Source organism: Aspergillus heteromorphus, assembly GCF_003184545.1.
Source record: "Aspergillus heteromorphus CBS 117.55 chromosome Unknown BO70scaffold_18, whole genome shotgun sequence".
In the NCBI taxonomy this organism is placed as follows: Eukaryota; Fungi; Ascomycota; class Eurotiomycetes; order Eurotiales; family Aspergillaceae; genus Aspergillus; species Aspergillus heteromorphus.
In genome coordinates this window covers 333,439-347,441 of record NW_020290423.1, presented here as the reverse complement: position 1 = coordinate 347,441, position 14,003 = coordinate 333,439, and the positions used below count along the sequence as shown (strand labels likewise).

The following is a 14,003-nucleotide window of genomic DNA, read 5'->3' as shown; positions in this document are numbered from 1 at the left end:
CGCGCGCTTTCTCGTTCCTGTTTATTTTCTTCCCATCCCCCCCTCTCCTCTTTTGTTGCACCCCCTCCCTTTATCCTCGGTTTCCTACCCCCAAACTGGCAAAACACGGATTGACCGAGAGCCTTGTGCATCCCGAACGGGATGCTTTTCGGGGATTGCTCTAATGAGTGAACGGGAAACTCTCCATCATCGCTGATTGACTGCCTTACATTCCAGAGTCGCTGGGGCTGTCATTCCGCGGCTCTTGGTGTCGCTCGTTGAGACTTTTGCCTCCAGTATAGACTGCGACGTCCGATAAATTGTCGCCCTGTGTCTTGTGTGAGGGGTTGTATGCTTTAGAGGCCACCATGGCAGGCACAGAACTACTAGCCTCTGGGGAATCAACAAGCTCCAATGGCTTTGGAGAACTGGTACGTTGACTAAATAGCGTGAGGAGTATAGGCTGACGGTAGCTCTTTGATTAGATGCAATATTTCAAAAGCCTCAATCCTACCAAAGATGACATCAAGAAGTTTTTCTCCTACATCAACCTTCTCTTCTCTCTAGACTATACAAAGTCCGACGTTTTCCTCATAATCGGCGGTGTTCTCTCTGCAATTGCTGGCGGGGTTCCGTTTCCACTACTCGGGATTGTCTTCGGTGATTTGATCAACGACCTCAATTCGACCACCTGCTCTACTTCCGACAGCCCTTCGTCCGACTTGGCATCAAGCGTACGCACCAAGGCCCTCTATGTGGTCTACATCACGATAGCAAACTTCTTCATCATCTACACCTACACCTCATGTTGGTGCCTGGTGAGTGAGCGGCTTGCGCGCCGCTATCGTAGACGGTACTTCGAGAGTATAATCAAACAGGACATGGAGTTCATCGAGTCTCTGCCTCCTGGTGATGTGATATCCCGATTAGTTAGCGACATCGAGACCGTCCAGACGGGAACATCGGAGAAGGTTGGCCTGGTTATTACAACGGTGTCATACTTCGTGACCGCTTATGTCGTGGCTTTTATCAAGGTGCCTAGGATTGCGGGTATGTTGGTATCGGTGGTTCCATGCTTCCTTCTGATGTCCCTGGTGGGCGGTCATTTTATCAAGAAGTATGGGAGCCGTGTCACCGCCAACATCAATGCAGCTACATCGATCGCCTCGTCTAGTTTGTCGCATCTGACCCTGGTCCATGCTTTCAATGCCAATGACCGTCTGGAACAGCGATTCGCCAGTTACCTTTCGCGATCGTCCTTGGATGCGCTCAAAAAGGCCGGAACTCACGCCGCACAGCTTGGATGCTTATACTTCGTTGCCTACTCCGCCAATGCCCTGGCCTACTGGGAGGGTTCTCAGATGATCTCCAGGTCGTTAGCCCACGGCGACTCAGGCGTTTCTGTGGGTGCAGTCTATACCGTTATCTTCGTACTCATCGATGCCTCTTTCATCCTGAGCCAGGTCGCGCCCTTTATCCACGTCTTCGCCTCGGCAGCCGGTGCCTCAGAGCGGCTCTTGGCCGTGATCAACCGCCCGTCCGTCATTGATGGAACTGGGGATGAAGGCGACAAGACGGTTGCCTTTGGAGAAGAGAACATCGAGTTCCATGATGTCCACTTCTCCTACCCAGCTCGCCCAGATGTCCCTGTGCTTCAGGGAATGAGCTTTGTCATTCCGCCAAAGAAGCATACGGCTATTGTCGGACCCTCTGGCGGTGGAAAGTCAACCGTGGTGTCCCTCTTGGAACGGTTCTACGACCCTAAATCAGGAGGGGTCACTGTAGGAGAAAAGAACCTCCGTGATCTCAATGTTCGGAACCTGCGTGGGAATATTGGATTTGTTCAACAGGAACCATCTTTGCTTGATCGGACGATCCTTGAAAATATCGCCTATGGCCTGGTTGCCTCAGCCGCAGAGAGGCATCAACGCCTGGCCCCGTTCATTCTCGATTCAAGCCTCCCAGACTTCGCTCAGAAGATCAGGGAAGGCGCGTCAGAGATCGTTACTCTTACCGAGTTCGATAGCTGCGTAGCCGAAATCTTGCAACTGGTGAGACAGGCGGCCTCGAACGCTAACGCCCTGAACTTCATTGACGCCTTGCCTCACGGACTCGCAACCAACGTCGGAACGGCTGGAAACCAGCTTAGCGGAGGTCAGAAACAGCGCATCGCGCTTGCTCGAGCTCTCGTACGGGAGCCATCTTTGCTTATCCTCGATGAGGCTACGGCAGCTTTGGATTCCACGAGCGAACAACTCATCCAGGCGGCACTGGCCAAGGTCTCCAAACACGTCACTACCGTCTCCATTGCACATCGACTGGCTACTGCCAAAAGCGCGCAGAAAATCATTGTCGTTCAAACCGGGCGCGTCACAGAAGAAGGGTCTCATTCGGACCTCGTAGCCCAAGGCGGTGTTTACGCTGAGATGGTACGGCTTCAGAATCTAGGGAAGTTGAGTGCCCAAGACCTTGACATCCCAGATGATTCGATATTTGGCAGCACACCCGGGACAAGTACTGTCTTCGCAAGCATGGGGCTCGACGATGACAGGGACGATGACAAGGAGCCTCTGGTAGGTGTCAGTGGCTCAGATATCACGGAGGACACGGTGTTTGGTGATACACCTCCTGGATCGAAGGACGGGAAGGAGGATGGCAAAAAGAAGGGAAAGAAGCGTTCCATTTGGTTTACTGTCCGGTACATTTTGTCTCTCATGCGAGCCAACATGCTCTTGATTTTGCTTGGTCTCTGTATGTCCATCATCATCGGTGGTAGCTACTCCGCTGAGGCGGTCGTCTTTGGTCATACGGTCGGCAGTCTGAGTCCATGCCGGTCCCCTGGCGCCATCAGTGACAGCGGCAATCTATATGGACTGCTGTTCTTTATCCTTGCGCTGGTGGAGCTTACAGCGAACGTGGTGGGTGGCTGTGCCTTTGGCTGGGCCGCCGACAAGATCTTGTATCGCATCCGAGTGTTGTCCCTGCGGTCCCTACTCCGTCAAACGGTGCAATGGCACGGCATGGAAGACCGGACGCCAGGAACTTTGATCACCTACATCACTGGCGATGCTGCGTCGCTGAGCGGTATCACCGGGACCACCATCGGACTCCTTCTTGCCACCGCTGTGAACCTAGTAGCGGGTCTTACGATCTCGTTTGCAATTGCTTGGAAGATCACCATTGTCTTGTTTCCGACTATCCCTGTGCTGCTGGTGGCGGGCATAATGAAGCTCCGGGTCCAAGCCAAGTTTGCCGAACGGCATCAGAAAGCGTTTGCTCAGGCAACGGCCATTACCGTCGAGGCCGTGGAAAACATCCGCGCCGTCGCTGCCTTCTCCCTGGAAAAGCAATCGCATGAAGTCTTTAGCCGAGCCCTGCGCCGTCCCTACCGGGACACCATGAAAGCGATTGCACATGGCAACGCCTGGCTGGCGTTGGCGTTCAGCATCAGCAACTTCGTCTATGCCCTCGCATATTGGTGGGGATCGAAACAAGTCGCATCAGGGTTGTACTCCCAAACCCAGTTTTTCATCATTTTGCCGGCCCTGCTCTTCAGTACGCAGTCTTGTGGGCAGATGTTTGCCCTTGCTCCCGATCTCTCCAAGGCGCGTCTGGCGTCATCCAACATTGCCGACCTGCTCACAACTTGTTCCGCGGAGGAGGAGCTGGCGCCGGATTCCATGCACGGCTTCCAGCCCTCGAGTGGCTTGCTCGAGGAGAATGCGGTCGCACAGGATGTTGAGGCCGCCGAGAGGCCAGCACGCAGGGCGCCCCGGCGGACGCACGGCAACGGCATTGGCGCGCAGCTCCGCGGGGTGCATTTCACTTACCCCAACCGGCCCGAACGCCCGGTTCTGCGGGGTCTCAACATCGACATCAAGCCTGGCCAGTTCTGTGCGCTGGTCGGGCCCAGTGGATCGGGCAAGTCGACGACCTTTGCGATGCTGGAGAGGTTCTACCGGCCCCTTTCCGGGTCGGTAATCATCGACGGGGTCGACGTGACGCGGCAGCTGGGCACCGAGTTCCGGGACGACATCGCCCTGGTACCGCAAGAGAACGTTCTCTTCGAAGGCACCGTTGCCTTCAACATCGGCCTAGGGGCCTGTCCGAGCCATGAACCCACACAGGAGGAGATCGAAGAGGCGTGTCGCATGGCCAACATCCACGACGTCATTGTAGCGCTGCCGGAAGGATACCAGACGATGTGCAACCACGACGGCAGGCAGTTCTCCGGGGGACAGCGCCAGCGCCTGTCGATTGCGCGGGCGCTCGTGCGCAAGCCGCGACTGCTGCTGCTGGACGAGTCGACGAGCGCGCTCGATGTGGAGTCGGAGAAGAAGATCCAAGAAGCCCTGGCGACGCTGGCGGGCCGCACGACGGTGGTCGCGATCGCGCATCGGCTGAACACCATCCACCGGGCGGATCAGATCTATCTGATCGAAGAGGGTCGTTGTACGGAACAAGGCACCCATCAGGAACTGATCCAGCGCAGTGAGATGTATCGGACGAGCGTGCTTCACCAGTCGCTGGAGACGTGAGGCTCGATGGTGGAATGAAGGCTACACGCGGAGCGACCGCACATAGGGGGGGAAGAAAGACCGGAGAAAGTCTCAAGGATAACCCCTTGCTGGTATTTTGTTGGGGATCCGAGTTTATTATATTTCTTGTTTCTAGTTGTTTGTTCCTTTTCTTTATGACGATTCCCCGGGAAGGGCTATGGGATAAAAGGGAGGTAGTACATGATATTAATAATGTTTGATGGTGTTGGTGTTGGTTTTGGTGTTGGTGTTGGGGGGGGGGTGATATCATGTATAATATAGACACCTGGCGACTATCACCGAGTATATACTTTTGGGCCTCGAGATATCGAGTCGACAGAGAGTGAATAGATAATCCTCACCAGAAGAGTATTAATAGATAGAGTTCCTTGGACCCAGATCGATGGCTGCCTGAGGTGTCTCGAACCGTACCGGTACGGCCAAATACCTCCACCGGCCGTCCAGTCCCTACCGAAACAGGAAGGTGGCTAGTACACCGTACCGTATCCATGTCTCATTTCTCGTATCCGGGTTTGTTCGTTTGTTCCTGGCACCTGGATTGGGAGGAAGGGGAGGGGGGGGATAAATGATGATTATTATGATCACTATTGAATGGAGATAGATAGATATATCGATGACTAGATAGATGGCAGGCAGGGTCACCCTGGCACGGAGGAGTGAGCTGGCGAGGGAGGGGATGGATTGTTGGATGTTGGAATCTATCTGAAACGGCGCTCGCCGTTTGGTGTGTTTCATTTCGGCCTCCAACTCTCTTTCCGTCCTTTCCCTCTTCGCTCTCCCCTGGCTCAATAATCTTTTCTCTTCCTTGTCCAGTTCCACTGGCTCACCTTTTCCCTTCCCTTCTGCTTCAGTTTTTTTTTTTTTCCTTTTGAATTTCTTTTGGGTTTGGGGTGACTGCCCTCACGTCTTACGAGAGCGTCCTTGTCCTTGTCCTTGATTGCACATTGTGTCTGCGTCAGTTGCTGCTTGCTGACCTGACTGCATGGTACGTACTATCTACCACTAGGGACCGTCCCAATCCAGCCCCTCCCCTCCCTCCCTCACTCCGCTGCTGCTGCTGCTGCTGCTGCTGCTCCTCCTCCTCCTGCTGCTGCGACGGCTGCGACGGCTGCTGCTGCTACCCCTGGCCCGGCTGGTCTGGCTGCCTCTCGTCATTAATCTATCGTCTTGACCCTATCGATTGATTGTTATTGCGCTTTAACCCCCCTCCCCTCCACTATGGTGGCCCTGCTTGATCTGCCACTAACCCTGCCATTAATCTAATCTCCATCTCCCTAGACCCTCTAACCTTTCTATGCTCGTATCGCTGCTGTCCCTGCGTGGTGAGAGTTAATTGCATTGATTCCGCGCGCGGACGTGTCCTTCTTTCTCCATCACCAAAAGAACCCCCCCCCGTCGGGACAACCACCGCACTACCACCACCACCGCGCTCCTCCCCCTCCTCCGTCGTATGCTTTTTCAGCGATCCTTCTTATTGTTTGTCGACGGGGCTCGGAACTTTCCTCTCACGTCGGTTGCGTACCTGGTGCCCAAAAACCTTCTTCAACATCGCCGATTCCCTCAACCCTTTTAAACTTCGCGGGCGCGACCCCCGGCTTTATATCCTCCCTACCCACCCCCCACCCGCCCTCTCCTCCCACCAAATTGACTCTTTCACCTTAATAAGCTCGCCGTTTTCGATCGTTCCTCGGAAGCGGAGTCGAAGATGGAGTCTCCGGCGTATCCTGAGTCTCCCTTGGAGCAGGATGATATTCCATTCCCTTGTAAGGGTTGTGGCGAGGTACGCATTGTGGACTTGGTTGGAACAATTAATGGGCATCGCGGGCTAATCTGCTTTTTTTTCTTCTTTACGAATAGATTCTAGAAGAGGGCAAGGCTTTCGAGCTTGGTAAGTTTGCGTCCGATAAATTCTTGGACTCCTTTTCTGGACATGTCGCTGACCGCTCCTTTTCTCCGTTTAGCTGGCAATCGATGGCATATTGAATGCTTTTGCTGCAGCACCTGCGGTACCCTTCTCGATTCCGACGCGCACCTGCTACTTCTTGGAGATGGATCGTTGATCTGCAGCAATTGCACCTACAGCTGCAGTTCATGTGGAAACAAAATTGAGGACCTCGCGATCTTGACGGGCGAACAGGCATTCTGCGCACAGTGCTTCCGATGCCGGAAGTGCAAAAAGAAAATCGAGAATCTGCGCTATGCTCGCACGTCGCAGGGTATCTTCTGTATGGACTGCCATGAATTACTCATGCAAAGCCGGCGGAAGAGGAGTCGGAATGCTCCTCCGTCTCGAAAACAGGCGCCTCCAGGCATAAAGCTCGACAAGTCACTTCCCTCTTTGCCCTCAGAGGAACCCGAACCGAGATCTCGTGGCTCGGACGACCCTGTTGCCGATTCCTATGTAGACGCGATTCCCGAAGCAGCTGTGCGAGGAGCCGCACCTGCGCTGGACGCAGGAAGGGGCCGAAGTGCTTCTGCTACTCGTGCACCCCCCGATAATCAAGGTAAGCTGGCAGCATATGAATAGTTTGATGCGTTGTGACCCCCTCGGGCTAACTCTTGGATTTTCTACCCCCAGACAACCTCATCCTTCCTTCGAGCACTTACCGGAGCAATCGGCACTCAGTGGTTCCTACCGAGGCAGATGGCGGGGAATTCCTGATTCCAGTCGCATTCGACCCCAATGAAGAGCAACGATCCCCTCGTGGACAGCTTCCTTCCACGTCATACCAGAAATCGCCTCACGAGTCGGCGGCTTCGTCTCCCCACATTGCGTACCAAGAAAAGGGCCGCGGCGACCTTGATGCGGCACGTTGGCGCCAGGATGACCTCGCCAACGGCGCAAGGTCCGCCTCAGCTCGCAGTTCGCGGTCCGACATGGGACGGAAAGAGACCAGCACATTCTCCACGCCCAGCCCTGAAAGCACCAGATCAGCGAGCGCCTCACAGAGAGATGGGCCTGCCGCAGAGTTCCCGAGAATGGCGGTCGATAACACTACTACACTCCCGATTCGGCCGTCTCATGAACTCCGTCGACTCCACGAGGCCAGTGGATCTGTTGACTCGGCACAGTCGTTCCTATCCTCTTCGAGCATGCAGCCCCATCCCAAGCGGGGCGACTCTCTAGAGAGCAAGCTGCACCAGACTTCGAGAAAGGAAGCCGCCATGTCCCCTCGTCCGGCATCGATCACTGCTAGTGACCAGTGGAGCGAGCGATCTACGGACAGGACCGGAATTAGCAAGAGCACCCCGAGAACTGGTGAATCCGCTTGGACTCCGCGCAGCGATATGAATGAGCAGCCAAAGCCCCTCGCGCGTCCGAACTCGATCAGTACCGTCCAACAGGTGGATTCCTATCGCCAGGGCGATGGTGCGGTTTCTCCGTCGTTGCTGCGGTACAATGGCGGCGGCGACTTCACCATGGACGAAGATATGGCCCGCATCCTGGGTTCGGAAGATGGTCACCCCGGACAGACGAACGAGTCTTTCCTGCGTCGCGTGTCTAACTCAGTGCGCCACGGCCGCAGCTACAGCGACAAAGGATCGCGCCTATCCAAGGATGCCAAATGGCCCAAATCGCCCATCAACGGGTCTGCGGTGCTACCCGACTTGGGAAGCCCTTCGGCCATCAACCCCGAGACTGCAGGACCGGAGGAGGTGACATGGTTGCGCAACGAGCTACGCAAAGAAAGGCAGCGTGTGTTCGATCGGGAGCAGAAGATTGCCGACATGGAAGCGATGCTCAACGCCAGTGCCGAGGTCAAGCAGGTCAATACCGAGCTGCACGAGAAACGATCCACCATGGTCGTCTTGGATGCCAAGAAGGAGATTGCCATGCGGGAACTCTCCGTGTTGACGGACCATCTTGAGGCCGAAAAGCGCGGTGGAGGTGGCTCCCTAGACCTTGGCAAGCTGTCCAACCATGTCTTGCGCGAGTTTGTGGAGTCGATCCAGAAGCTAAAGGAGTCCTTCACACCCCAGATCGAAGAGTTGGTGCAGAAGCGCAACGACGCCGCCGAGGAACTTGCCAACTTGAACCGCATGAAGGATAAGAGCTTCCAAGAGTTCGAGCAGCTGTCCTCCAAGAATGCCCAGCTCGCCGAATTGAACAACCAGTTGGTGCACCAGATTCAGGAGCTTTACAAGGCCAGCCCGAATGAAGGCCCTCGCGGTGCCAATGGTCTTGGTATCTATTCGCATGGCAAGGAGAAGTCGCTTTCGTCCATTGAAGCCTTGAAAGCAGCCAACAGCGATTTGGTCCCGATAACAAATCTCTCTGAAGAGGCTGAACCGGCTACGATCGTTCCAGGACCTCAGGTGGTCAGCATCCGCAAGGGACAACCTCGCAAGTTCAACTGGAAGAAGGGAGGCCAGAACGTCGCCAAGGGCGTTACTAAGGGTCTCAAAGGCGCTTTCATGTCAAGTGAAGCTACGCCCGTTGAGGTTGGCCCCGGTCTTCCACGCTCTCAGACCCAAGACCCCAGTCGCCAGGGCTTTGGATTCTTCGGCAACCAGCGAAGCAAGACAACGGGAGTGCGGATGCCGCAAACCGACAGTGTTCCGGCTCTTGCTGAGACACCTACTCCTGGAGGTATTTATCTAGAGTCACGTTCCCTGTCCTTGAAGAAATTACTTACACCTTTCCAGCCCTTTTCGGTACCGATTTGGAAATGCGTATGGAGCATGAGAAGAGCATTATACCCGCCATTGTTACCCGCTGTATCCAAGAAGTTGAACTACGAGGTATTTCCTGCCATCTCTTTCTTTAAAATCCAGAGACTAACAGTCGCCTAGGCATGGACATGGAAGGTATCTACCGGAAGTCGGGTGCTAGTTCCGCCATTCAAACAATTCGCGAAGGCTTTGAACGATCTCCGCAGGACTACGATATCTCTGACCCCGATCTGGATATCCACGCAGTGACCTCGGCGCTCAAGCAGTACTTCCGCAAGCTTCCCACTCCGCTTATCACGTTCGAGGTCTACGAGATGGTCATCGACTCGGGAGAAATCACCTCACAGGCTGCCCGGATTGAGAACCTACAAAAGAGTCTCCGGGAGCTGCCACGCGTGCACCAAGATGTGCTCGAGTTCCTGGTGTTCCACCTGAGGCGCGTGGTCGAGCGCGAGAAGGAGAATCTGATGACCAGCCAGAACATTGCCGTGGTGTTTGCGCCCACCATCATGCGGCCGCAGAGTCTTGCACGGGAAATGACCGACGTACAGAAGAAGAACGAGGTATTGAAGTTTTTGGTGGAGAACTGTCAGGAGATCTTCATGGGTATGCAGGGTTAGGTAGGCAGCCTCCCCGGTTCGCCTCCCGCGTCACATTAGGCCTGGTTTTGCCTGGTCTGGCGTGTGAGCGAACGGGGCGACTCCCCCCCCCACTCGTCTTTTTTGCTTCCTAATCGCACTTCCCTTCTTGGCTGCTGAAAAGATACTCTGTTTCATTCTTCGTTAGAATACCCCGAATCTTGTCAGCACGACAATTGTACATATATCGCGGCGGCGTGGGTGATTGGTCCTTTTGCATACATTTCCGTTTACTCTCTCTCTCTCTCTCTCTCTCTCTCTCTATTTTCTCTCCTCCCTGGCACCTTCCTCATCTATCTACCTATCCATCCATCCATCCATTCATCCCTCCCACCCCAAGATTCCTTTGATGATCATCTTCCGATCAGCGCCTCCGTCGATACCCTGATGTGTCCTTGCACTACCCTACACGCATGTAATCTCTTTCTTTTTTCCTCTACTTGGTTGAATCCCGCAGGTTCGAAGCTAGTACTTAGTCGTGGTGTTACCGAAACAGTCGATCTCGTGTCTGTCCTGTCCTGTGCCCTGTGCTTTGAGTGGACGTCTGGAATACCATACCCAGGTCTTTTTAATAGTTGCGTTTTATGTTGAGGGTGGTTGAGATAGCGTAGTGTCGTAGTGATGGGGGTAGAAGGAGGATACTGGGGTATCAACGTAACCCAGTGCGAGAGCTTGACTAATTATGCATTTGTGTTTGTGTATGCATTCATAACTTATTGCTACGTAGTAGATCGTGATTAAGTATGTATTCATATCTGTGTATGTATTCATATTTGTCATAATCCACAACGTAAACAAACCCCCAGTGTGACCATGCAACGTGCCCAGAACCTAGAAAGTCTCATCCTCCAACCGCTCGACGCGTCGAATCACACTAGGGCTCTGCTCGTCTGGCAGATCATCTGTGGTGTCATTCGCGCCTGCCGTGAAGAGCAGATCCTCCACGATGCGCTTCGAGGCTTCCTTAGCTGTACTCACATACACATTAGCACGACCCTCACTTTAACAGCGAGCAAAGGGGAAAGAAATCCCACTCACCAGGCGTCTTCATCAATCGACTCTGCGGAATATGAAACTGCATCGTCTTCGGGGGACTGGGGCCCAAATCCTCATCGAGCTCCATATCATCATCGCTATCCCACCCTCCCCGTCTGCCACCACCACCACCAACCCCCCTCGCCGGCGTAAGCACACTCAAACCGGGCTGCGGGGTAAGTCTTGCCCGATGTGAGCTTGGCCTCCTCCTCCGCCCCGTATTCGGCGTCTCAACCCCCTTCATCGGCGACGAAAAAATCTCCGCATGCAACCGCGGCGCCTCCGGCTCCGGACTCGAGATCGGGGAATCGTTGTACGCGTATTTATTCTTATTTGTCTTGGGCGTTACGGCGAACTTGGACCGGGCGGAGGCGGACGGGTACCCCTTGCCCAGGGGCGTGGCTTGGACGCGGTACGTCTTGTCGTGCATTTGGTGCAGGACGGGATTTTCGGGCGGCGGGACGAAGGGGGAGGAGGAGAGCGGGGTGTGCGATTCATCATGCGTGGCGTATTCGTTATGGTTGCTGTGATGACGAGAGGAGGATGTGTATTTGGCGGGTGTAGTGGGGAGGTACGGGTCATTTTCGTCGTCGTAGTTATCGTGGATGTCGAGGTCGATGTCGAAGTCGTCGTCTAGGTTGTTGTTGGTTTGGGGACGGTGAGGGAAGTGCGTTTCGGTGTCGTCATCGTTGTAGGATTGGTCGTGAAGGGGTGCGCGGGGCGTGCTGTGCGAGGAGAGGCTGAGGGAGGTCATTTCCATGTCTGTGGCTCGGTGTGAGGGGGATTGGGTTTCTGTTTCGGCTAAGGAGGTAGAGGAGGGGTCTTCTTCTTCGGCGGTGCTGGCGGTTTGGTCTTGGAAGGTGTCTTCGGTGGGCTTTTCTTCGTAGCCTGATAGGGAGACGTTCGCGCTGGCTTCGAAGAATTGTTTCCAGAACTATGGGGGAGGTTAGTGAGGGGTTTTGGGTGGGTTGGTTGGTTGGAGGGGCCGAGGGGGGGAGGATGTACCTGGGCGCCTTGCCAGACGTCGCGGGAGCTGTCGGCGTATTGTTCGACGACGGGGAGGATGCTGGTTGTGACGATGCGGTGCGCTTGGCTGAAGTTGTGGTCGATTTCTGAGGGTGCGTGTTAGTTAGCAGGTGTATAGGGTGGTTGTTAGGGAGGGTTGGGCATGTATGTAGGCGTACGTACCTTGGAGGGTGAGGGTGATGGATTGCTCGAGCTTCTCGAGCTCCTCGGTGAGGGTCAGAGGGCGCTGGGCCTGAGAGGGTTGGCGGGACATGGTGATGGTGTGTGGTTGCTGTTGTGTATGGTTGATGACGCTGTTGTTGATGTTTTGATGTCGACGCGGAGGGGATCGGACGGGATGCCTGATCGGGCGGGCAGGTAGGGCTGGCGGATAAGGGCAGCGGCGGGTCATGTGGCGGGCTGGCGGGGAACGGCGATGACAGGCCGAGCGAGTCGACGTGACGCCGACCCTCCCCATCTCTCCGACTGCTGCCTGCTGGACTGCCTGCACTGCCAGGACTGACTCTGCGCGACTGAGGGTACTGTTGCGATGCCTACTCCGGTAGCTAAAGGTATGCTTGCTCTCCAGGGGCTTTTCCATTGTCTCCATTCCATCCAGGACTGCTTCTCTTGTTTCACCCGGGCGGTGTGCTTATCAGTAGACGCTGCAACCCTGAACCCCCCCCCCCCCCCCCCGTATGACCTGCTCGAGCCCGGGTCGATAGGCATCCTCTGTGGCGTGATTCGAATGTGCTTTCTTTTTTTGTAAAAGAGCTGTTCTTCTCGAGTCGTTTCAGCTCACAGGCTGTAACACTGACCTTTCAGGGATTATCATCACCGTGTCGGCGCTTGTCGCTGCAGGTATCGCGGTCTACGAATCGCCCCAGTTCCGACAATGGGTGAACAACTCCCGACGGAAAATCGCCGTCGCGTTACATAATCTGGGCGATGAGATTCACCCGCAAGATGCCGCGCCTTACCGACAGGATATCTCCATGACGGAAGAGGTGGGCGCTGCCGCTGAGGAGCGACGGCGGATCGCGGTGGAAGAGCTCCAACGCCGACGCAGCTTGCTGGAGGCACGTCGTAATCCTCGAGAAAGCACGCCGGCGAGCAGCTTCGACTCTCTGGTCGATGAAAGTGGCCGACTTCTGGACGTCTCTGAGCCTCATGCCAACGACTCGTTGGCAAACTCGACTGCGGTCGAATTAACTACGTCACAGCCTGTTCAGCGCGGCAAGCCGGCGGGGAACTCGTCTGCCATGGTTGACAGCGACGGTATCAAGAGTCTTGGCCCAGATCGTCTACAAATTTCTATCCCATCGCCTGATGCTCGTACACCGTCGCTGGTTGAATTCACCCCGACCTCCGAAGTGCCAGATAGGCTCGAGGCCTCCTTTATTTCGCAGTCTGAAGATGGCGAGCGCTCCGTAGGATCTGCTGGTCCTAGCACTCGACCGGAATCGGCGGCGACCAGCCATACGGAAGACTTTTCCGAGGTGTTGTATGCTCACCCGGATGACCATGCCAACGACACCACTGCGAACGCGTATCCAGATGCTAACCCGGCGAACAACCCCTTTGATGACTTTGATCACTATCGCCCGTCTACCCCCTCGACGCCGTCTGTTGCCAGTAGCTTCAGTCAGATCCACGGGTCAGCCGCGGATACGTCGTCGGAGGGCACCCTGAGCGAGTTCGAGCGGTCGGGTGCGGCGACCCCGGCCAGCTGGTCGGAGGTTGGCAGCGTCATCAGCAACGAAGAACACCACTACTTGTAGGCATGGGACTGGTTGGCTGGAATTTGCTTTCATGGACGGACGGCGCTAATGGAAAGGCGACTGGTGTTACTTTGCTTGAGCCGCTTTGATTGATTTTTGGTGATGGGTATCGCTCGTAATTGGTGGAAGACTGTACATATATCTGGACTTTTGGTAGAAACAACGGAAACCTCGCATCGGATAGACGCTGCATACACACCCCTCGCCGGCCTCATAAATTGGCCGAGCCAGAAAGTAGCTAGTACTACTGGTCGGAGGTTATCCCAGAGCGGCAAGAGCCTCGGCTGGTGCTCGGCTGGCAACGAAACGCCGCATCTGCCCAGCATGAGCAT

General features: G+C 55.2%; 4 protein-coding genes across 4 annotated transcripts; 3 read left to right on the top strand and 1 right to left on the bottom strand.

Moving 5' to 3' along the window:
- Positions 1-393: 393 nt before the first annotated feature.
- On the top strand, positions 394-4,759 carry BO70DRAFT_388263 (ABC transporter ATP-binding protein; the record flags this gene model as incomplete). The annotated part of the gene is made up of 2 exons (XM_025545976.1): positions 394-410; positions 482-4,759. The coding sequence occupies 2 exons, from the start codon at positions 394-396 to the stop codon at positions 4,515-4,517; spliced, it is 4,053 nt and encodes a 1,350-aa protein (XP_025398021.1). The 3' UTR covers positions 4,518-4,759.
- A 1,484-nt stretch (positions 4,760-6,243) lies between these two features.
- BO70DRAFT_397734 (putative Rho GTPase activator Rga) lies at positions 6,244-9,832 on the top strand (the record flags this gene model as incomplete). Its single annotated transcript, XM_025546730.1, has 6 exons — positions 6,244-6,318; positions 6,396-6,426; positions 6,500-7,042; positions 7,117-9,129; positions 9,186-9,281; positions 9,333-9,832. The coding sequence occupies 6 exons, from the start codon at positions 6,244-6,246 to the stop codon at positions 9,830-9,832; spliced, it is 3,258 nt and encodes a 1,085-aa protein (XP_025398020.1).
- A 395-nt stretch (positions 9,833-10,227) lies between these two features.
- Positions 10,228-12,198, bottom strand: BO70DRAFT_317522 (DASH complex subunit ASK1). Its single transcript, XM_025540387.1, has 4 exons — positions 12,074-12,198; positions 11,891-11,997; positions 10,889-11,819; positions 10,228-10,818 (listed from the first exon to the last, which is right to left on the bottom strand). Exons 1-4 carry the CDS (start codon positions 12,162-12,164, stop codon positions 10,682-10,684), a joined length of 1,266 nt encoding a protein of 421 aa, XP_025398019.1. The 5' UTR covers positions 12,165-12,198; the 3' UTR covers positions 10,228-10,681.
- A 172-nt stretch (positions 12,199-12,370) lies between these two features.
- Positions 12,371-13,878, top strand: BO70DRAFT_363376 (uncharacterized protein). Its single transcript, XM_025543548.1, has 2 exons — positions 12,371-12,462; positions 12,716-13,878. The coding sequence occupies exons 1-2, from the start codon at positions 12,441-12,443 to the stop codon at positions 13,669-13,671; spliced, it is 978 nt and encodes a 325-aa protein (XP_025398018.1). The 5' UTR covers positions 12,371-12,440; the 3' UTR covers positions 13,672-13,878.
- The last annotated feature ends 125 nt before the right edge of the window (positions 13,879-14,003 follow it).

Excerpts from the sequence above, each read along its gene's own strand:
- BO70DRAFT_363376 (XM_025543548.1), top strand. The coding sequence starts at position 12,441 with ATGCCTACTCCGGTAGCTAAAG. Across the intron at positions 12,463-12,715 it reads GCCTACTCCGGTAGCTAAAG|GGATTATCATCACCGTGTCG; the intron begins GTATGCTTGCTC and ends CTGACCTTTCAG.
- BO70DRAFT_317522 (XM_025540387.1), bottom strand. The coding sequence starts at position 12,164 with ATGTCCCGCCAACCCTCTCAGGCCCAGCGCCCTCTGACCCTCACCGAG. Across the intron at positions 11,998-12,073 it reads CATCACCCTCACCCTCCAAG|AAATCGACCACAACTTCAGC; the intron begins GTACGTACGCCT and ends ACGCACCCTCAG. Across the intron at positions 10,819-10,888 it reads TCGATTGATGAAGACGCCTG|CTAAGGAAGCCTCGAAGCGC; the intron begins GTGAGTGGGATT and ends ATGTGAGTACAG.